The 23,644-nt window shown below is 37.7% G+C and overlaps 2 protein-coding genes across 3 annotated transcripts in view; both read right to left on the minus strand.

Annotated features, from left to right (window-relative positions):
- Positions 1–18,103, minus strand: part of LOC145771977 (uncharacterized) — a 228,054-nt gene extending 209,951 nt beyond the window's left edge. Inside the window, exon 1 of the mRNA XM_082583761.1 lies at positions 17,754–18,103. Within this exon, the coding sequence (XP_082439887.1) occupies positions 17,770–18,081 (312 nt within the window). The 5' untranslated portion in view covers positions 18,082–18,103 and the 3' untranslated portion in view covers positions 17,754–17,769. The remainder of the gene's footprint in view (positions 1–17,753) is intronic.
- Positions 255–21,493, minus strand: LOC145771976 (aladin-like). Of its 2 annotated transcripts, none has more exons than XM_082583759.1 (12): positions 21,270–21,493; positions 15,753–15,880; positions 10,639–10,697; positions 7,597–7,688; positions 6,482–6,528; positions 5,108–5,206; positions 4,432–4,699; positions 3,774–3,962; positions 3,296–3,498; positions 2,603–2,746; positions 2,399–2,483; positions 255–1,457 (listed from the first exon to the last, which is right to left on the minus strand). In XM_082583759.1, the coding sequence occupies exons 1-12, from the start codon at positions 21,363–21,365 to the stop codon at positions 1,293–1,295; spliced, it is 1,575 nt and encodes a 524-aa protein (XP_082439885.1). In that variant the 5' UTR covers positions 21,366–21,493; the 3' UTR covers positions 255–1,292. The 2 variants fall into 2 exon arrangements, with proteins under 2 accessions (XP_082439885.1, XP_082439886.1); XM_082583760.1 differs by having other exon boundaries at positions 10,636–10,697.
- Between the last annotated feature and the right edge of the window lie 2,151 nt (positions 21,494–23,644).

Raw genomic sequence — 23,644 nt, forward strand, 5'->3', positions numbered from 1 at the left:
CGGTCAAATCGAATCCGGATTAACCGAGTTCTACTGTATATACATATTTCAAACAGCAAATCAAATATAGTGGAGATGATGTAGACCAGTGGGTTGATGCATGGACTTCTAAATCGTAGAATCTGGACTGGAAACGCAGTGACCAACAGTAGGCCAAACAGTTGGTACAACAGTTGGCCAACAGCCAAGTAACTAACCTTGTTGGCCCACTGTTGGCCAACTGTTGTACCAACTGTTTGGCCTACTGTTGGTCACTGCGTTTCCAGTCCAGATTCTACTATTTAGAAGTCCATGGTTGATGCATCTGGGAAGCAAAAAGAAAAGCGGAAGAATGTGACGTGTGGAAAAATGACTACCAACCATTGGCTCAAAGCTATATTATCAGAGACGGCATATGATGATGAAACCAATATATCAAGGTCAACATTGAGGAGTTCATTGCGTTTCGCCTCCGATGAATCGATCATTTTGTTTATGTCCAATGAGACATTAGGCGATATAGTTAAATGTAAATGCAATTGTAACACATAATAGGCAACGAAAGAGTACACACCTATAGCCCACGTAGTCAGCTACAGGGTATGTAATATTTTAATCAGTTCTCGCAATGTGCACATCACTTGTTTTGAACTTTCACTTTAGTTTGTTTTTCAAATCTCATTTGCAACGTATTGAAACGATATAAAGACGACAAACTTAGCTAACTGGGTTCTGGGTAATGATTGAAACGAAAGTTCAAGATTTGAAAAGTGGGGCAGATCTAATTGAAGACATGTTGACTCCAAGTGTTAGGTCACGAATTTTTTTGACGCAAGCATGTCACATACTGCGCATATTTTGAAGTTAAACTAGGTGATCAGGACAAGGCATTTAGTAGATTTGTAAATTCATAAACAGACGCACTGCACGTTGTCAAATTTAATTCATGGAAAAATAACAAGAAAAAAATTAGCAAAAAGAAGAATAAAACCGAACATTTTATAAAAAAAATGACAATCTGCTTTAATTCACCTGCATTTGTTTGAAATTTTTCGTTTTTTCTTTAGATAAAAAAAAATACATATAACTTTGTCTTATTGAACACGCTATTTGGCTGGCATGTTCTTGCAACATTGTATCAATCGTTGTTGTAGAATTGTGCCGAGTAGAAAGGCAGAAGTGCGACAGACTGACGATGGCCGGTAACAATTAAAACTGTGCGTAACTGACTGGCTGCATACAACTTCCACATGACACGGCTACGGGAATGAGCTTTTCATTGCGTCATGAAGCATCAGGATTTCTCAGAACGTTCATGAGACCGACGTCCACATGGATTGGCTTGTATCTTGAAGCACTGAAAGGTTAGACTGGTGGAAGCTTTTCACCGGCGACAGCTGCTGCCAGGTTGTGTTAAGGTTTCTTTGAGAGGCTTTGAAATAAAGAGGAATGTACCGAACAACGCCATTGGAGTAACACTGAAAAAAATGAGAACTTAAGCAGAGAGTTCACTTTATTTTACACAAACATATAAAACTAAGCAACACAGATGAATACATTATTACGTTTTTCTTTTGTTATCTAGACAGACAAAAAATAATTAATGCAAAGAGATAATCGGACGTATTCGGCGTAGCATTGTGCCTTCGTAACAAATAATAATTCAAATACGTAAGAAAAAATGATGGATAGAAATTAAATTTTACTTAATCAAATATACAGCAAGTACCACTGAACTTTATAACACAACCCAACATCAGACACAAGGATAACAAATGGAAGTTGCATAACTCGACGAGAAACAGACCACCGACAAGCAGAAAGTGGCAAAAAATGATAGGAAAATGTATAGCAAAAGTGCTAGGCCAGACACGCCTAAAGTACCAGCCACAAGCATACAATTGCCTCTTTATAGAGACATTATTACGTTTGATACACGGGCACCATAGATTTTGGTTTGCAACTGAGACCTGCACTTGGATATGATTTCAAATTGAGCGTTCGAAACGTTATTATGGGGCGCTGCACAGTGCACGCATGAGACAAACATTGTGATCTTTAATTACACTTTTGTTTGTAAGATGATTCAAGTGAAGATGCTAGAATAAATGTAAGCTTGAGAATTATAAGTCAGTCATGAAAAAGGCTGGGACTGCCATCATCAACTTTGATGACCAAGTTAAGGAGATTTCCACCTTTTCAAGATATCCAGTTGTGCATATCCTTAGGCTACATATAAAGCAATGAACACTTGCAGCATTTTGCATGCATGTGAAGACAACTTTGATCAAGTCTGTGTTATTGGTTTGAAATCCACAAAACAAAATCCATTTTACATGGAAGTGTGTAACCATTTAGAATGTGCAGGTATTTTCTAAGCAAGTGGAGAGGTTGGGACGTTAAAAAGTAAAACACTCACCACTGTTAAAAGCGCTCCTTTATCAAAACCTGGCTTGAAAGCGATGAAAGTTGGGAACGAATTCTCTTCCTCGTTAACAAAACCACTGCAATGAAAGACTTCGAGTAAACTTTCTTGCTGCGAAACTGCTTGAAAAATATCAGGAAGCCGTTTTACATTAACCGCCGATGTAAGATACAGTGAAAGTACTTCCACAGAACTAACCTCTCTAATACGGAGATGACAGGATCAAAACTGATGGCATAAAGCGCAATCGTTTTGTGTCTCGGATCATCTTTGCTGAACAAGATAGCAAGTCTTTCTCCCGTGCCATCCATTATAATGGAATGGATGACATTCTTTTTGAAACTTGAAACGGAAAAGCAATATGTAACGGAGTGGAATTAATAAACACTAAGCGACTGCTGCATTTCACTCACGGAACAGGAAGTAAACATCAAGTTTTCATACTGCCAGGTCAAGAAATCTATGTCGTGCTATGGATCTTAACAAAGCCGACGATGCACTGTGGACGAAGTCATCAAAATACTTCGTGAACTCTCACAGTGCACGCATTCCCTTGCACTTTTCAATCAAGTCTGCACAAAGTAGTGTACTCTGAAAGGTTAAACCTTAAAAGCAGACGGTTGTTATCGTCGAGTTACGTGTTACTTTGTGTATGCAACACCAGTAGTGAAAGCTTGAAATAAAGTATCGACAGAAAGATAGAATCGACTTGATGCCGAATGTTTTGGTTGAAGCTTAACTTACAAACCGGTCGAAAGTGGTTTTATGACACAAGACCTCCGTCGTTTGAACGTAACAGATCATTTATTCGTTGAAGTTCACAAATGAGAATGGCATACTAGAGCATGGGAAAGTGAAGAAAGCACCCAGAAACGATCTCTATAAACGTACGTGTTGTCTTGCTGTTCTTGCGTGGCTTCACCACCGACCGTTTCGGGAACATGCGTCAAATCGACGACAACTGATGCATGCTTCGATCCGTTCACCACAGGGAGATCGGAGGATCGGGAATCAGGAAAGCTGATGGAATAGATGCGAGGATCTTTGTGTAAGGAGAAAAGAAGAACGGTTCCTTGGGGATTCCAACAGGAAGACTGAAATACAGAAAATATTTGCATCAACAACAATAAAAACATGATTTTAAAAATTAATTTGTCAGTTTTACAAAAAAGGCGTGAAAGTTAAAATTTCCTAAACTTGCTGACATAACATTTGCTTAGCGCTTGGAGTTAATAAAAAAATCACCAATATACGTCAGCTAAATCAAAAGGTTGATGACAAATGCAAACCGGAGTATAGAGTCGCAGTTCAAATTTGTTTGATTCAAGGACTATTCGTCACATGTAGAAACCTGCTAATTAATCAATACCTGAACTCTGCCAGCCAACTTTGACCAACGTTCATTCGTCCAAGTGGCGGCTTCAAAAACTCGAAATGATGAGGTTGGAGTGGTGGCCATTAACCTGCAACCATCAGACGAGAAGGTAAGTCGGGTTATCCCACCAGAGGTGCCCATGTGCTGAATAACTTGGTGCTGCTTCATAGACACGTCCCAAACCTGCAACGTGCCAAAGAATTGGTGTTTGTCTACGCAACTGTCAAAAAACTCAAAAAAGGGAACTGAATTATGAAAAGTGTTGCTTATAAATTATACACTGACAAAGCAATATAATCACGTGATGTTATTAATACCTGACAATTTTTCATATTTACTGCAAAAGTCCTATTTTTAGACATCTCGACAAAACATTAATTAAATCGAGATGGGTAACCACCAGTAACGTTTCATGAAGCAGCCGGCTTTTTCAGTTGCGTATAAACTGAACAAAAATGATTATGATGTTCAAGGCACCACTTTTGCAGAAATTTTGTTCAGCTTGAAATATTGAAGTTTAACTACATTTACAGTACATTGAACTACATGTTTTCACAGCGGATTCAATATATTGTAAAACAATTTTGGTCGTTGCGTTTTCGTTGGCTACGTAATGCATCAGTTTTCCAAGAAAAATCAAACAAAGACATACCACAAAGGCTGAATTCAAGGCGGATACGGCAAAAAGATGATCCTGGCCTTGCGGGCTCCATGCGATTGAGGTCATGGGACTGTGTCCGCTGTAGGAGAGGATCTGAACAGCACTGGCTGAAGGACGAGCCAGCAACGACGAGGGATCGATGTTCCAAATCAAAATACCAGTCTGTGTACCAACGGCAAGTGTCGATGCTGAACATGGCTTCCACGCAACAACTGAGACGTTCCGTTGGTATTTGTGCTTTAGCATCGGCACCAAGTCACTTTAATCAAAACAAGTAGAAAGTGAATTAACTATTGAACATTCCGTCACTGACGCAGTCATGGATTGCATTGTTTCAAAAGGTTTCAGCTGATTGATGATAAAAAATTACGTATCACAATAAGAAAGCAGTTCATGGTGAATTACATTCGTGGTGATTTATCTTTTATAATGACATTAACAACATACTGTACAATGTACAATTGTACATACGGTCAAGAAAGATTGCAATAGCAGACCAGCTTATAAACTTCACTGTTTACTGCAAGCACTCGTACAACTTTTCAAAGTTAATACCAGATACAAAGATTAAGCTTCTGATACGAGAATGGGAATAAACAAAAATTACATTAATCTTTTGTTACAAACAAATGAATACCTATATAAACAAAAACAGTACGGTACTTACTTATCACTGTAGTAGATTCTGACTGTGTCATCTCGCAACGCAAGTGCAAATTTATTAGCACATGAATGCCATGCTAAATAACGAATTGGACTTTCAAGCCTGTGGAAAACATATGTTTAGAATGTTGTTCATACATACATATAATCTGTATGTCACTACTACTGTATTGTGCAGCACTGTGGTCACAGGCCAAGTGTAAAAAAAACAAACAGAAATATTAAAAAGACTTTGACATCTCAACTTGAAGGAAACTATATGTGGATTACCGGTAGTCGGTAGTCAACTATTAACAATTCCCACAGTGAACAAAAACTGCTCGCTCTAGACTGGGAAAGAGAAGCAGAAAGATAAAACCAAGCCGTTTTCTCCCGGTGGCTACATTCAAAAACACTGACTTTTGCACATGTTTTCAATAACAAATATGACATTTGCGTTTATAACATGCCCAGTTGACTCTTTCAGCTACTGTTGACCCATTGGGTTTTTTTTTTCGGTCATTGACCGATTTTTTAGCGAAATATCGGAAAAAAAATATAGTCAATTCGGTCAAAATGTCGGAAAAAATATAATTATAGTCAATTAGGTCAAAATGTCCGAAAAAATATATAGTCAATTCGGTCAAAATCTCCAAAAAAATATATAGTCAATGCGGTCAAAATCTCCAAAAAAATATATGTTGTATCAGCTACTTGAAAGCAAATATTTTCATGAGAAAAAATGACCGAAATAAATAAAAAGTGACCGAATGTATTCACGTCATTTCGGACAAATGACCGAAGTCTCAGCGAAAAAAAACAGTTGACCCATGACCCTTTGACACATATTTATAAATATGCTACTAAAGTATTACATTGAAAAAAAAACGTAACACAGATTTTTAAAAATGCAACATATAATGAATCTAGTAACAACAAAAATGTGTGTTTTTCTATGAAAGTGTATTCAACACAGATATGCGTTGCTCTCATCGGTATAAAAGATGAAATGCTTTAAGACAGCAGCCTGGAGGATAGAAGCACAACCAGGTACATTCGGAATGGCCCGTTTCGGTGAGTCCGATCCCTATTTGGTGATTTTTTTTAATTTTTTTTTTTTTTAAATTATTGGGTACCGTAGCCTAATTATCATTGCCGTTTTAGGGTTAGGGGTTAGGAACTCACCGAATCGGACTCACCGAATAGTAGCAGACCCAGGTACATTATTAGCCTGAATTCATTTAATACTGAGCAGTTGCCTAACAAGACTCAATGCCATTTTTAAAAGGTATTTGACTTGACCCGACTAAATATTAAACCTCTATTTAATGACTCAGAGATGAGGGCACAATCCAATAAGCTAGTGAATGTCTCAAGTAGTGTCAAAAGATAAACATACCAGTCATTGTTCTCCGCAAATGTACTGATGAGCTCCTCGTTAGTTAACTAAAAAAGACAGTATATATTTATTAAAAACGTAATAAAATCATTAAGACAAGGGGCAAATAATAAAAAAAATCATAGGTTTACAGACGTAAAAAAATAACAATATCCTACAGTCAGGGTTGTTGGTATTTTACCCGACCCAAAAAAATCGGGGTGGTTTTTATTTTAAAAAACCCAAAAAAAAACAATAAAAAAACCCAGAGCATCATATTTGTCCAGTTTTTATTAGAAAATTAAAAAAATGAACAAAAACACTACAAGGCACTTAAAACAAATTTTAAATTAGGACTTAAGGATGTGATTGTGAAGTAAATTTCCAAGAATAAACTGAAAACGCAGTGGATATTGTACAGTACACAAAAATCAAGTAATGCCACTTTGTGTATACTACACTAAAACTCATTTATGCAAGAAGGCCTTATAGTTAAACTTGTGAAAGTACTACTCTACTGTAGTCTGTATATATATATATGATGTAAAATGCAATTTAGGAAACTAGGCTACCGTATTTTTAAAAAGTAGGCTATTTACCAATTACAGATTCTGGATTCTAACGCATGGCTGTTCTAACGCCACACAATCGCTCATCCATTACTATATAACATATATAAATGATAAAAAATATTTAAACATGGCATAAATGCTCCTTGCCTTCAAATCTGAAACATGGCAATAATGCTCCTTGCCTTCAAATCTAAAGCAAATGATGCAACAATGTGATTTCTAGTAAGGTAGCATCAACTTGGTATAGAAATCAATCAGTGGATGATTGATGCAACATCCAACTTGATCTTGAAATTAATGGATGATGCAACATTCAAGCAACAACAGCCCCAGTGCATTATTTTATTGAGTTATGCCAGCATGTACTGTGAATGAGAGGCACTTCATTGCTAAAAAGTAGTATTTGAGGTGAAATAAGCATGAATCTACCTTTTTTGCATCTTTTAAAAAAAAAACCAATAAAACCCAAAAAAAACCCGGGTTTTTCTCAACCCTGTACACAGTACAAATACAATCCTAAAAAAAATTTTGTGACAAGTAAACAATGGTTTCAATCAAATACACCTTCAAATGAGGAAATAACGTGAACTGCATTCCATTTATCCATCGAAGGCTAACAAGAAGGTATTGACATGCTTTCTTTACAATGGGTCTCACTGCAAACAAACAAAATTAAAATAACAAATTTTAATATAATTGTCCGAATTGTAAGAAATATAACCCGCAGATTGATTGGCATGATCAGTGCCAATTATAGAGCACTATTCGAGGGATTCCCAACTTAAAAATAACATACAACAGTGTTGCTGGCTTATCTGTTTATTTTCCGTTACCTTCACGAAAAGAATAGGCTATTATTTTGCATATGGATAAAACATATTGAGAAGACTTTTTATTGACCGTTTTAGGAATATAATCACCACGTAATATTAACGGTTTGCATTGTTAAAAACAAATACGGTATTGTTTGGTCAAAACCAAGTCCTGTTTTGAAGAGCCTAACAATATTTTTGCACACAGTTTTCCTAAACATTCCATTTTTGTTCAGTAATCTTGTTTTGCCAGACTTGTAACCAAAATTTAGCCTCATGACACCATTGAAATTTTTGACATGTTTTATTTGAAATATTAAAGCATAAATAACTTGTTCAAAACAACGCTATTGAAACGCTTCACAATATTTTTGGTTGATTCCAATCTATGATGTCATGTTGTTTTTCACCAGGATGAAAACTTGTACATCAGCTTCCCTAGTTCTAAAGTAAAACTGTCCAAGAAAGTAATTGACAAGAAAAAAACTAGTTTACAAACCCTGATACTATACGAACTACTCAACTACACTATTATATAGTTATACTATATATATATAATGCAATTCTTGTCAAACTGGTACAGAATCAGCAAGTTTTGCCTCAGAGTGACTGACAAATTAGTAGAGCTCGACCGATATATCGGTCAGCCGATATGTATCGGCCGATATCAGGTGTAGCCGATATATCGTATCGGCTATTTTTCGCCGATAAACATCGGCCAGCAAAAGCACACTCAAAACCAGCCATGCATGCCTTTAGAAGAAACACAAGTTTCTCAAACGTGCTTGCATAGCACAAACAATTGCTGGGAGAATATAATTTCCCGCCCATTCTAGTGCGAGCATCTAGAAAATGTTAATACTGTATCCCTTAGCTTCAATTCAAGCAGGAAAAATTTCGAGTTTTACGTTGCTTCAACGATTGATGACATTGAATCAGTGTAACAAAGGTGAATTTTTCGCTAAGAATCGATGGGAGTGCGGGTGTACTTCTACACCAACCACGCACAGCTTATTTCAAGTCTTACGTCACAATGCCTGGCTTTGATCTCCGAGTGATATTGATAAGGCAAGATTCGTTACAAAATGAGATCATACGAGTAGGCTATCGCAGCAAGATGCAGCAAAATTTGTCAAGTTTTGGTATTACAGTAAGAAAGAAAAGGTCCAGGGAAAATTAACTTTTGTTCACATGACACGCAAAAATAAACCCAAAGAAAAAATCCTAGTGAAACTTTGCACAGAAGAAAATAGTAGCGTCATTGTAGAAGTTGCAAAAATAAAGAAAAAATCCTGGTGAAACTTTGCACAGAAGAAAATAGTAGCGTCATTGTAGAAGTTGCAAAAATAAACCCAAAGAAAAAAGCCTAGTGAAACTTTGCACAGATGAAAATTGTAGCGTCATTATAGTAGTTTTCCGATTCGTGCCCAGAGCATTGTGACGCAAGAAGCCACACGACCTCTTTCGGTGGAAGTTATGCGGCGTAATTAAGCAAGCAACCACCTGCGCCGAGTCCCGGGCGGGTGGGCCGCGCCCGCCGGAAATTTCAGGAATTAAAAAAAAATTAATTCAATTTAAAGTCCCAAAATTTCTGTAACCATCTGCCACCTTCTAATACTAGCCTACTTACCTTATTCGCAAGGTTTTGTCGCCATATGATAGGCCCTACTAGACCAACTAATTAAGCGATTAGTTTTCGTCAATTATTGCCATGTTACATTCATGCAACGTTAAACAACGTTGATTCGCCGTTAAACGAGCAAAAGTGTCCAGCCGCGCCGTTTGTCTCCACTCTGCCACTCGTAAGCCCAGTGTTATAAATCAAGTAAATTGCGCAAACCTGTGAGGAACTTCATTCGCAGCAAAAGTCTGACCGCAATTTCCACTGCTGTTGCATCGTTTTAACATCGCCAGATGTTAAATCGGTGTAAAAACTGTAGCATCGTTCTTCAAAGGAGTAATTTTCTCTCAAACGACGTCATCAATTAACTCTGCTGCTAAAATGCTCTATGTTGTCGTCTCAACCATCACAGTTGCGTCTGTTACGTCACTGATATTAAACTGTGCACTACTGAACAGTGCACACGTGTTGGTTTGGCCGGATGAAACCGTTGGTTGTCACTCATTAGTTGCAATTCAGCTCCTTCGTTAACTGTTCTATTGTAGATTCAATGTAAGCTCGGTTCAATAGCGCAGTTTATCGCTAGATATTTGCAATTTATAGTAGTAGGAAGCCTAGATCTTGGACCTTGGTGGCAGGAAAACAACAGTGGAGTTCTACATTATTATTGGTGATCACGACGTGACGTGACAGTATGTGTTCGCCCGTCCAGCTAGTTTGAAAACTCGGCGCCTATGACAGCAACCACTGCATAAACTTTCTTGGACTGATTTGTTGCTTAATAACCTTGTTGGTAACAAATTTTTCGTAATTGATATATATCGGCCGATATATATCGGTATCGGCCTAAAAATTTCATAAATATCGGTATAGGTATCGGCCTGAAAAAGTGATATCGGTCGAGCTCTACAAATTAGTCTAAAACCAAAAATCCCCTAAACCAAAAACTAGTTACATTCAAGTTTGCCACCTAATATAAATAAAATTCAAAAATACGCCACAAAACCGTCCAACTTTGGGCAAATTATAGTGGAGCAAGAGGGGCTTCAAAAGGGCAACATTATCTGCCAAAGGGAGCATTGCGACATCATTATGAGTCACAATGGACATGGCTGGAAGTCCTTGGCACATAAAGTGGCTACAACATGATACCAATTACTATAAAATAACTACCTTCGTTAGATTCTCCTTCACTTATTTCAGTTAGCACTCCAATAACTCCATGTCCATACCTGCAGCATGGATATAAATTGCATTTATTGTATTAAAAAGTATTATATACATGAACTTAATACAATGCAGTAACAAGAATTGTCTTTTGTCACAAAAAAACATTTCTGAATCAGATTAATCACAAAATCGAGAAGATGATCATAGTAATAACATCTACATGAATGGCCACATACCACTAGAAATGAATGAATCCATTCTTGTCAAACTGCCGAAGAAGCCAAAAGCCACACAGTGTACAGAATTTAGAACCCTTAGTCTGATGAGTCATATACTAAAAATTTTGCTGAGAGTCGTTCTCAGAAGAAATAGAAAAATCATTGAAAATGAAATTAATGAAACTCAAACTGGTTTTATGCCTGGAAAGGGAACACGGGAAGGAATTTTCAATATGAGAACTATATGTGAACGTTACAACCAAATCAATAAAGATGTTTATACCTGCTTTATAGACTATGAAAAGGCCTTTGACCGAGTTAAACACGAAAAATTGATGCAATGTTTGGCTGATAGTGATATAGGTTTAAATGGAAAAGATCTGCGACTGATAGCTAATCTATATTGGACGCAAAAGGCATTTATTCAGATGGAAGATGGTTTATCTGGTGCAATGGACATAAAACGTGGAGTTCGCCAGGGATGTATACTATCTCCATGTCTATTCAACCTGTATATATACTGAAATGATTTTCAGACAGATTGATGGAATGGAGGGTATCAGCATAGGAGGTATGAACATATCCAACCTTCGGTATGCAGACGATACTGTTTTATTGGCGAAATCAGCAGAAGCTCTCCAAACAATAATAGAAAAAGTGAACAATATTGGAAAGGAATATAACATGAAAATCAACACAAACAAGACGAAAACGATGATTATTACAAGAAAAGAAAATGTATATACCAAGTTTAAATATTACTATTGACAGAATGCTGGTCGAGCAAGTCAAAAGCTTTACCTATCTGGGACACACAATAACTGAAAATGGCAGATGCGATACGGAAATATTGAGACGAATAGAAATAGCAAGAAACAACTTTGTAAAAATGAAAAAGACATTAACAACACGCAAAATTAACATCAACACTCGAAAATAAATTGCGAAATGCTATATATGGACTACGTTACTCTACAATGCAGAAACATGGACACTGTCATCAGTGCAGGATTAAGGTGGATGCTATTGATGCTGCAGCATTAGGCCCATTCCTGAAATAGGCCCAGACGAAAACAGACGTGAATTTTCCGGACGCTGAACAGTTTTCCTTTGCTTAATTAACCCACAAATAATTCTTATTATGAAATTTGTAGTCCGACTTTCGCACGCCTAGGCACAGTGTTACGCCTAGGCACGTAAGATAAAGCAAGATTTTGGCATAGACTACTTATTTGAGATGAAAAATTATAACACTTTTCGAGCTGTTTCAGGGCCCTTCATTACTTCAGCCGCAGATAAGATGCACGGCTTTATTAACTCTTCCCCAATCGTGTATGCTTTTTTTGGTTTTAACTATTCGTAGAAAAACTAGATAGGATTCATGAAGAAAGGATTTTTCGGTAGTCGTCATCTTTTCATTTGCTTTTTTTAATCGTTCATATCAGAGAATATTCGTCCAAAATATTCAAGTGGCTTGCCTTATAATGAAGGCGTATGAGGATATATCTACAACATTCGGATTTCTTTCGGAGCTAACGTCATTGAGCATAAAGCAGATCGATAATAAAGCTCAAAATCTCGTTTCCTCGTATCCAGATGACTTGGAAGACACGCTGGTGGCTGAGCTCATACAGTTTGCTGCATTTATGCGCACCCAGAAATCGGTGAGTGTGAACGAGTCAGCAGAGCTTACCATGTACAAGCTTTTGTCGTCGTTGAACCTTTCTCAAACATTTCCAAACGTCGAGATTGCTTTGCGCATCTATCTGTGCTTGATGGTGTCTAATGCCTCCGGCGAGCGGAGCTTCTCAAAACTGGGAATAGTCAAAGGAGAGCTGCGGTCCTCGATGAGGGAGGAAAGGCTAAACATGCTGGCGCTTATGAGCATTGAACATGAGGTGCTGAGCAGCCTTGACTGCACTGACATGATCGAAGATTTCGCGCTTGCTAAGGCTCGAAAAACAGTAGTATAAGTAAGCAGCACTAGCGCAGCATTGACAATATGCCAACGTTAAGTTGATCTGGATTAGCCTTTTCTTCATTAATTCCGCTTTTCAGGCAATATTGGTATTGAATTGTGTTGGTGTTACATAGCCTGATGTTACTCTCGAGTTTTTACGATAACACGTCGTTATTATTGTTCATGTTCATTAAAATTTGGCTGACTGCGTCGAAAGCAATAAAGGCTCTTTGGTCGGTCTGATTACGCGTGTACGGTGGAGTCAGAGTGTCGAATGCATATGTACCAATGCCTAGAAAAAATAGGCCTGTTTTTGCGCTGCAGCATCAGGCCCAGTTTCGTCTTAATCCGGCCCTGACTGTCATCACAGATGGTTAAACGACTTGAGGCATTTGAAATGTGGATTTATAGAAGAATGCTTAAAACTTCATGGAAGGATAAAATCACAAACAAAGATGTACTATCCAGAATACAAACCAACATGGAAGTTCTACAAACAATTAAATCAAGAAAATTGAAATATTTTGGCCACATGATTCGCAATAATTCTATTCAAAGACAACTACTAGAAGGAAAAATGAACGGCAAACGAAATAAGGGCAGACCACCAAGAATTTGGACTAATGATATTGAAGACTGGTCAGGACTTAACTACAAAACTGCAGTAGAAAAATCTTACAACAGAGAAACTTGGCGTCTCATTGCCTCCAACCCTCGACGAGAGGAAGGAACTTAATGATGATGATCATAGTTAGTTAGCTTTATTGATAAGCTTTGTTATAATGCAATCAAATATCTTTTAAATGAAACACTAGGCCTACAGTAATGAATTTACCACATTGTTTGTCGTTTTTCATACGGCAATTAAAATTTTTGAGCAGTCAATACTATTCAAGTTTCTTTACCAATAGGTATACAAGCAATAAAAATAAAGGCCTCTAAGCTCCTTTACTTTTCTGGCGACCAAGCATGGCCTACCAGAGCTCTTTCCCAGTGGCCAAATTCTTGCGCTCAGCAGCTAAAATAAAAAAATTGTCAAAAACTTGTGTTTGTAAAAGTTCATTAATTATATCATATTGTGTTTTTGTGTTCATTTAGATAAGCACAAAGCACACAAGGCCCTGAAACATATTTGCAGCTGTATTTAAGTGTAGCCTACTGCTGCCCAAGTAGGTAGACTTCAAGCAGAGCTAGACTTCAAGTTTCTATAGATTGATGCTTAGCCTTTTAGCTATTTTTTTATCAGCAATATTTCCCGTCGACGTGTAAAAGACTTTATCTTGTTAACATTGGCGTAATTTTTTTAAAAAATTTGACGAAATTAGGGGTGCTCTAAGTTATCTTATGAAAATTGTCAATATAGGCTAATCCATGGCCACCTGGAAATGCGGCCTGATTTGTCACATTTTGCAGATTTTGATTACAGCTACTGCTAGTGCTTGACTGACATTTTTTTAGATGTTTTTACTTTTTGCGGTTTCCTAATGACAAAAAACTTTTTTGTTGCCTTGGGGAAGCAGCAGCAAATGAGAAAAAGCAAGTTGAAAAACGCTAAATCAGACTGTTATTGAAAATTAACAGTCTGACTAAAATTTACAAAATCAAATTTTCTTTGTTTTTCAACATGTGAGGATGTTAAAACTTATTGTGTCATCTGGGGAAAAGAATAAAGAAAGCATAAAAATATAATTTTTAGAAAAATTTATTTAAACGTTCGCCCAAAGTTAGAAAAACCTGGAAATTTTTGCAAAATGTGACAAATCAGGCCGAATCAAGAGTCCGTCTTGGGCCGAATCAATTGAAAACCTGACCGATGGAAAATGTTAAAACAAATGACTCAATCTAATAGTAAATTCAACCATGTTTAGCCTACGTCATGAAACGTCGAATCAACATAAAAGAAGATAATTTTGTCGTATGTGTAATCGAATAGACCAACGACAGACTGCAGCGGTATGTCAAACGTGTTTGTGCTTAATTGTTACGCAATAGTACAATCATGTCTGCCTCTGATATGTATGGCGCTGCGTGCCACCTACAAATGTAAAACACTGAAAATATTGCGCTTTGGTGAAACGACTTTCAAGAAAGAAATAAACCCGTTATTTAGCAATGCAAATTTCCATTTGAATCGGTGTATTTTGTATGCAAACCAGGGCCCAGGGGTGCTCTCGCATTTATTTTGTTACCTCAGATTTTCATTTTGGGGTGCTCAAGCACCCTTCGCACCCCTGAAATGACGCCTATGCTTGTTAATAAAAAGGATGCGAGTGAAGAGAAAAAATGTTGGCACTGTAGAAGCCAACAACCAAACATGGCCTCCCGGTGTGATAGTTTCAGAGGCCATCTATTGACTTCTCGGCGGCCATAGCCAGCGGGAGCTTAGAGGCCTAAATATACATAACAAAGAAAGACGAATAAAACAAAGATATTTTTAAATAAAAAGTTGCAAGCTGAAATTATCAATTTTTAAATGTGCAGTATCTTCAACATTCATTATATGGTAAGTAACAATAATAACCAAATATATATAGATTTTATTTAAACCTACAGTATTTAAACTCCAAAGACAGATACATGGGTAGATGCAAAGCTTTAAAAAAAATGTCCTCACAGCGCATAATTTATATTTCTCTATGCTCATATGTATTGAATACTTTCATGCCTTGTTATAATGTTAAAATGTTGTGAAACTAAACATGCTTAAACTTAGTATAATTGTCAGCTTCAGAAGTAAATCTTTAACAATTATATTTTTTTATATTTAAAAGACGTTTGTGATAGAATGCTAGACTTCTGTTTCTCATTCAGATGTTAACATCTTTGGTCGACTAGGCTATATATAAATTTTATAAAATATCATTACTTAAATGTTATACAGTTACGTACTTTCTAGGTGAAAAAGTATTTTGCATAGAAATGTACAAAAAGCTGCATACCATGCTGCTTTTACTTTTTGTGCCAATGTTTCCGTATGTTCAATAAAAGCAGATTGTGCATTTTCATTCAACACAGCTGACCGCCGAAGAGTCTCTGGAGTAATGAGAACTTGGGGATATGATGAAACCTTCAAAATAATAGTTGAAAATAGAAAAACCAGGGCCGGATTTAGCCTAAGTGCTGCCCTAGGCAGATGAGAAAAGTGCTGCCCCCAAAAAAATTTTCGATGGTGATTTTCGATACAATACAGGCACTGGTTCTCATTTGTCCTCAATGCCGCCATTTTTATAAAACTTCATGAAACTAAAATTCTTTCGTATACTAGTCTTACTTGTTGGCTTGTTTACATACTTTAAGCATCAAGGCAAGTAGGCTACACAAAATAGTCTACAACTTTTCCATCAACCTAACATTGACTAAAAATATTTTTTCTAGGCTCCTTCAAATTTACTAACAGTGAAACAAACCGAACAAAGATTAATAAAAATAGAGGGATTCCACGTTACACTTCAATGCGCACTGAGAGGTTGAAGCGTTGCATGGAAACCAGGTACTGTATTGCGAAACCCTCTGTTACCAATCAAGTTAGTTGTTTCGATGCTAAGTATCTACGATGGAAGTGAATAACTGGTCATAATCTTTACAATATTTACCATCATTTGATATAAGATCAATATCAGACTGGATTGGACCATCTGCAAGACCTCTCAAAGGAGGTTATCAGTTTTTCATTGAAGATTATTTGCGTGAAATTTTTACTAAACGTGGAGATTCTCAAATTTTATCTGCAAGGCAAATTGTTGGACAAGTCAGAGAAAAACTGATAAACCGCATGAACTCACACTTCAGATGAAGCAATCGACTCCAGTAATACAGAAAGCAAAGTGCTCTTGTAAGGCAGGGTAAGTAAATGGTTGTAGGCAATCTATAATGCTAAATATTTCTTTCTATGTCATGTGAAAGTTTGGATGGGTGATATTAAATTGTAATGTAGTTGCAAACTAGTCTTTTTACACTTTTGAGGATTATTGTTTTATTAACCATAATATTATTGCTACTGCTGCTTGTAGCATAAGCCATTTGATATTACAGCTAAGCCTATTATGCGGTATATGTATAGCCTACCTACTGTAGTAATATGAAGCAGTTTATGCTACTAACATGGATAACTAAAACTAGACCTACCACGTTTAGTTATATAGCCTAGTATATATACTTTGTTGTGTTACCGTGCATAAACTTTTGTTTGGTATTAATTTGCATTTCTTTGTGTTGCAGACTTTGTGGTAGATGCAGTCACATTACTGCATTGCTATACAAGATGCATCATTTTCACATTCGTGATGTAAAAATGATCCCAGGAGCTTTATCCTGCACCAGCACAGAGCAACAGTGGCACAAACCAAGAGGCGACGCCATTTTTGCAGAACCAGTCACAAATTACATCTTTACAAAAGCGAAGACCGCCCGGACCAAACGGAGAGTGAAAAGCACCATCACATCACGCAGATTCGATGCCAGATGCATTGACCTTAAACGTCCCTTGCTTGAAAGCGAAGTTGAAGCCTTTGCAGCATGCTCTGCTTCAAATGCACCATTTTCCTACCTTTTGAAACATCATGATGCATCAAATGAAAACATGCTTGTAGTACATGGGCTTACAGGAAGCACATCGTCGGCTGCGCAGCCGAGTGGTGAGAACGTCTGCGCGACGTTCGAAAGGACGTGGATTCGACACCGCTCTAGAGCACGCGGCTGTGTCTCGGCAAAGACACTTAGTGGCAGCCAAAATAAAGGAAGCAGCTGACTCGAAGACTAGATGTCACTTCGCTGCTTCCTGTCGTCTGTTGTATCGCATCTGTGATCGCAGTGTACCGTATGTTATCGCAATGGGCGCAAATAAAAACAAGATTATTATTACTATTACATGCTCTTGAGGAGGCAACAACTTCGCAGTCTGAATCAGTTTTATGGCACAATAGCCGAAAACGACAACTAACCTCCTCATCATCATCATCATAATCCATCGTCGGTTTGTTCCCCACTAGTGGGGGTGGCCGATTGTTTCCGCGCAGCAATTGTTTTAATCCCTTTTCTCCATTTCACCCTGTCCCTTGCATCTTCCTCCTTCAGTCCGACTTTTTTAAATTCATCCTTCACTTGTTGTTTCCACGTTCTTCTTGGACGACCGCGTTTCCTCTTCCCATCCACCTTTAGATCTAGTGCCTTTCTAAGAAAACTTCCTTCCTCCCTCCTTATCACATGTCCATACCATCTTACTCCATTTGCCCTTGCCAGTTGGTCTATGGTCTCTCTCATCTCTAGCATATCCAACAATTCTTCAGTCCTTTTTTCCCTTCTCGTTTTCACCCCACACATTGCTCTCACCATTGACCTTTCCGTTCTTCTCAGGATTGCCAGTTCACTCTCTCTCAATATCCATGTCTCGCTACCATATAGCATTGCAGGCCGCACACAGCTCCGATATACTTTCCCTTTCATCCTTAGTGAGAATTTTCTGCCATACAACATTTCCCCACATTCCCTGAACTTTGCCCAGCCCAATCTTGCCCTTGTTGTCACCGCTGCTTCACATCCACCACTTCCATTTATCCGATCACCCAGATAACAGAAGTCTGTCACTGTTTCGATGCCATGGCAGAACTCATCATCATGGCCTTCCACTTCATTCCTTCCTTTACTGCATTTCCCACAAACAAAACACTTCGCCAATCTTGTTGCGGCTCTCTTGACATTAGCACATCTTGCATGTACCCACTTTTCCACATTCCTTGCATTGCATTGATCAAATTTTCGAAAAATTATTAAGCGGAAGTAAAAATTATTAAGCGGAAGACTACTTCCTTTTTAAGATCAATTTTTAAACCACCAATGCTACACCATGTTCCAGCTATTCGCCACGGTTCGACAAAGGAGAAGCATGCAGTTCGGTTATATCGCGAAGAGATGAAAAAACAACTAAACAGAGACGTAGAGATTTTTGACAGCGGCCTAATAGTCAATCCTGGGTTAAATTTTTTTGGAGCTTCCCCAGATGGAAAAGTGTTTGACAAGTACAAAACCGGGAAAATTTTTGGACTCATGGAAGTGAAGTGTCAATTGGAATATAGAAACAACTGTGTACAAGAGGCAGCTCTTAATGATGACTTTTGTCTCCATTTCGTTGTTGATGAACTAAAACTGAAAAGTACACACAACTACTTCTATCAAATTCATGGGAAAATAGCCCTCAGTGGTCTGCCTTGGTGCGACTTAGTTGTCTATACTTCAAAGTCTTTATTTATTGAGCGAATACACTTCGATATAATGTTCTAGACTGCAAAAATGGTACCTTCCCTTGCAAACTTTTATGTTAGTTTTGCGTTACCATATTTGGCTGAATAATTGGTTTTATGGTGATAATGTGGTTATGTAACCTATTTTGTGTTCATGACTTAAAAATAAATCAGAAAGATGGTGTTCATAGGCGCCGACTTTTCAAAAAACCTTGGGGGGGCGAGAAAGGTGATGACGTCATAACCATAACGCTATTTTACTCAATTAAAATACTCTTTGATTAAGCTTATAGTGTCTTGTTTATATTGAAACCTAGGTCGCAAACCGAATTTATTACAACGCTGCTTGAGACGATTAGTTTTACGTAAAAATTTTGATATTGTTAGCTCATAATTGGAGCAGTTGGAAAACAAGCCAATTCTTTTCCTTTTCGTGGGAATGAATAACAATCATCAAGACAGTGGAGTTAATCGAAATAAAACGCAAAAAATCATGATCTCAAGCAGAGTTAAAACCCGCTATCAGTTTTATTAACCTCGTTTTGCTAATTGCTTATTTTCAAAGCACTAACAACGGCGAAGTGCTTTCAGTTTTTTTCGAGAGTCTTAATAGTCTTTTATCGAATACCGTATATACTCGAGTATAGGTCGAGATGTTCGCAAGTGATTTTCACCTCAAAAAGACAGGTTCAACTTAACATGGGACAAGCTGTTGTCTCCAGCTCGGAAGTTTTCAAAATGAACACATTTTTGCTGAGGCAAAATCATTGCCGACGTAGATTACGGAGTGCGAAATGGCGTCGGTCGAAGTCAAAGTTTTGAATACGTTTATTTGCAGTGATTCAAACTTAATTTTCAAATATAAATGATTACTTGTCAATTCTTTATGCACATGTTGAAAAATATGCAAAGCTCACGAGACAAAACAGCGGAAAGAGCTGTTTTAAGAGGTCACTTTTTTATTTTTGCGTGTAGGATAGAATCGTTCTTATTACGTAACATTCCATGATCATTGAAGTCAATGTCAAACCTTAGCGGCCGCATAAAACAATGATGCCAGGTTAGCTAGGTAATAATAGCGGTAAGAGACGTTAATGCAGGCAATATCTGCGACCAAGGCCATTAAACACCTTTTCTTTTATCGGTTTATGATTTAATTCTCACACATTGTGAACACAACAATGCGTTCTGTTGAATTATAATTGATCTTACAGAGGGAAGACCTTGTTGAAAATAGTCTAATTTAGCTGGTTTGCTTAATATTGCAGTGAATAGTGACGTAACTATTCCAACAGCGTAAGTTACTCTACCATCTACTTTGAAATTTCCATACCGTATGAGAAAGCCATGTGATCAGCTGCTGTTTTGCGGGCAAGAGCAACGTAGGCTATTTTTCGCTTTCGGCATTCTATAAGTCCGTTTAAATGATCTAAATCTCTTTCGCAAAGTGTTTTATCTTTGAAACACCACTTGTAATACCCATTTTTGTTGCCCCTCAACCATAAATTTATGGGGGGCGCCGCCCCCCAGCCCCCCCGGAAGTCGGCGCGTATGATGGTGTTAAACTGGTTTTAATATGAACGAAACAATCCGTGCAATGTGCAATACTGTAGTTTGTCTAGACTTTCAGCGCAAGCTTCAACCCGTCACGGTCTGTTGGTTCACTGTGGAACCCCTCTATTGCACAGACAAAGCCTAGTCCTCCATACTAAGCGAGACAGATAACTAAAAGAAGCGCTAAGCAGCACATATTGTTGAAAACCAATCAAGCGTGAAGTACTCTAGGGGCGATGACTTGCCATACCAGTACATGACTTGCCGCACTGTTTATAAATGTGTGTGATGTGATAACATATTTATTAATTGCTAAATATCTAAATAATCTGTTGTGAATTATTATATTCATGTAGCCTACAGTATTATCAATGTAATATATTTGTATATTTTGCCGCCCCCAATAATTTGCCGCCCTAGGCAACTGCCTACTGGTAAATCCGGCCCTGAATAATACCGCACCCTTCTTAATAATAACATGAATCATTCTCTTTTGATCCGACACTTTACAATGAAGAAGTTACAATGCCAGTGTAAACTTACAATATAACTTTGTTTTAGGTGCATAATTAAATAGCATTTCTAAAACTGTTAAATACAACTGAGCTATTTATAATTAGAAACATTGACGCAGCAGTATTAAAACAAACAATCGATTGGCCATACCTGACTGTCAAAATATTGTCCCTTGGTGGTGTCCTCCACTATTAGCTCTCCATTCATTTCACATATTGTACGGTTTTGTGACAAAGATGAAAACATTACTTAAAGTTTGATAGAACTGTTGGTTAACTGGCTGAACCACTGCATAAGCAAAGTGCAAACAATGCCAAACGTTTCAGGAGTTCAGAAGACTCAGATTGTTACAATGATACAATCGAAATGGCAAGTTTGTCAATTGGCAACGCTCAGGCTTGTTGCAAATCGCTAGACTTCAAACTCTGCCGCTCTTTCCGTTTTTTTTTATAGGAACAGTTCAGTTCAGTTATTACGGAAAAGCCTATGTTTATTTTCAATTTGTTTTTATGTCTGACGATCCCAAACGTCTGATAAGGCATAGGGGCAAAAGGTGAACTTTAATACGTGCTTGAGATGGTGTGAGACCAATAGGCCTACAAGGTGATAAATTAAAAAAGTTGTTTCTCCGCAACCGATTGTAGCAAGAATTGACAGCGATGGACACCATGTTTCGCCCATGAGACTGGGCTTATCAGTATGATAGTATCACACCACTAATTCTGCCAGAGATTATCAGCCACCGCATTTCCCAATAAGTTTTACCTCACTGGCAGTGAGTACTCAACCTTACTACCCAAGAACGCTCCCATCTTCACAATGTCATCCTTGGCGCTTGCTGATTTTGTTGGCTCTTTCTTTCCACAACGATAAGAAGAAGCCTTGTGGTGATAGCCAGGAAGAATGCTCCTTTCTTCACAACAGCTTGTTATTGTTGACGAAGTGACCTGAGGCTGCCTTGCACAATGCACAAGCTTTCAGACAGGGATATCTAAAAAAAGGGGATACGAAGGCTTTTATTACGTCTGACAATAGAAGGGCTTTTGTTTATCGTAAATAATCTGTGTTTATCGTAAAATGACAATTGGCACCGATAGTAGTTTAATAAATCTTGTTATGATAACTTGCATTGCGCTATTAGCATCAGGCCTGGATGCTCACTGCATGCTCATACTTGTTAATTCAACTACCCATATACTTGCTTTACATCTAGCCTACTGCAAAAGCTTTGTTAAAAAAAACGGCTTACTGGTAACTTTTCAACTGTCTTTGTAAACAAGTATTCTTTAAATATGCTCTATGTAACATTTGCTAACCGTCTTCTGTAGCTCATTGTACCAGCTGCACTACAAAACTTTCTACGATTTTAAAAAGAACCACATGTTTAAAGCACTACAAACTACCGCCCTGGTAGTGTCATGAGAATAAGGCAATCGCTGCGAGCCTTCATATCCCCTTCTCTAGATATCCCTGCTTTCAGAGTCGAAAGCTGAATTGCGAGTTTTCGATAAGGGTAGGAGAAATGTCACTATGAAAGGGTTGGTTTGGTTAGGTTTGAATCTACTGGAGGCTACAGTTATATCAAGGCGGATTAGTTATTTGCAATTGTTGAGTTACACTCTAGCAAGCAAAAGTTTTCCTTTTTGTAAACTCCTTGACAAATGATTTATCACATTTATTTTGTGTTTCATTCGGTCCCTAGTTTTACCTTGCGATCTTAATGTCATCGGATTGATAATAACTGATGTAGACTATATAGGATTTTATTCAATGCTTGAACTAGTGAAATGTCAGAATGTTCACTGCGCGTTCTGTGCCTTGAGTTTCTGGTAAATGAAGCTCTGATGGAGAACATCGCAGACAAGTTACTAGGCTAGTTAGCTCATATTTTCACAAGGAGACAGTGGCGCCATGCGTAGGATCAATCAAGGCTGGCTTCGGAATAAACGGAAACCGATATATTTTTTTGATTAAGGTTTGCCTTTTTTGTTCTATTTGCTGCTTGTCAGAACTCCCAAAAATACAAATGTTGCAGGTCATCGATGGATGCTCACCAACTCAACTAAGATTTGAACTAGGAACAACAACACAAGTGGTAACAGCACTCCGACTACGTGTGATCGTTCCGATGAAAACATCATAGGCTACCAGTAACACAACAGCTTTCTGGTGTAGACAAGTGGGTTACTTTTTCGTAAACAAAAATGTTTCATAAAATTTGGGAGTTGTAACTTAGATCAAAGGTGTAGGCCAGTGGTTCTCAAACTTTTTCAGCTTGTGGCACATTAGAAAAAATATAAAACGCACGCGGCACACTTACAAAAGAAGAAAAGTTGCTTTAAAAAAAATTATTTTTACGTGTCAATGCGATGGATGTGCTTGTTTATACCAATATAGGTCCTAAGCTTCGATTGAAACGAGGTTGCATTGTTGACAAACATATACGGTAGCCTACGGTACCCGAATTTCGTCGTCAATTTCAAGCAGTCTCTCTCGTTTACAGCTTTTAATTTCAGTCAAAACAG

This window comes from Aplidium turbinatum, chromosome 6 (genome assembly GCF_918807975.1).
Source record: "Aplidium turbinatum chromosome 6, kaAplTurb1.1, whole genome shotgun sequence".
Classification (NCBI taxonomy): Eukaryota; Metazoa; Chordata; class Ascidiacea; order Aplousobranchia; family Polyclinidae; genus Aplidium; species Aplidium turbinatum.

Excerpts from the sequence above, each read along its gene's own strand:
- LOC145771976 (XM_082583760.1), bottom strand. The coding sequence starts at position 21,365 with ATGTTTTCATCTTTGTCACAAAACCGTACAATATGTGAAATGAATGGA. Across the intron at positions 5,207-6,481 it reads TTTGCGGAGAACAATGACTG|GCTTGAAAGTCCAATTCGTT; the intron begins GTATGTTTATCT and ends TGTTTTCCACAG. Across the intron at positions 4,700-5,107 it reads AGAATCTACTACAGTGATAA|TGACTTGGTGCCGATGCTAA; the intron begins GTAAGTACCGTA and ends TTTTGATTAAAG.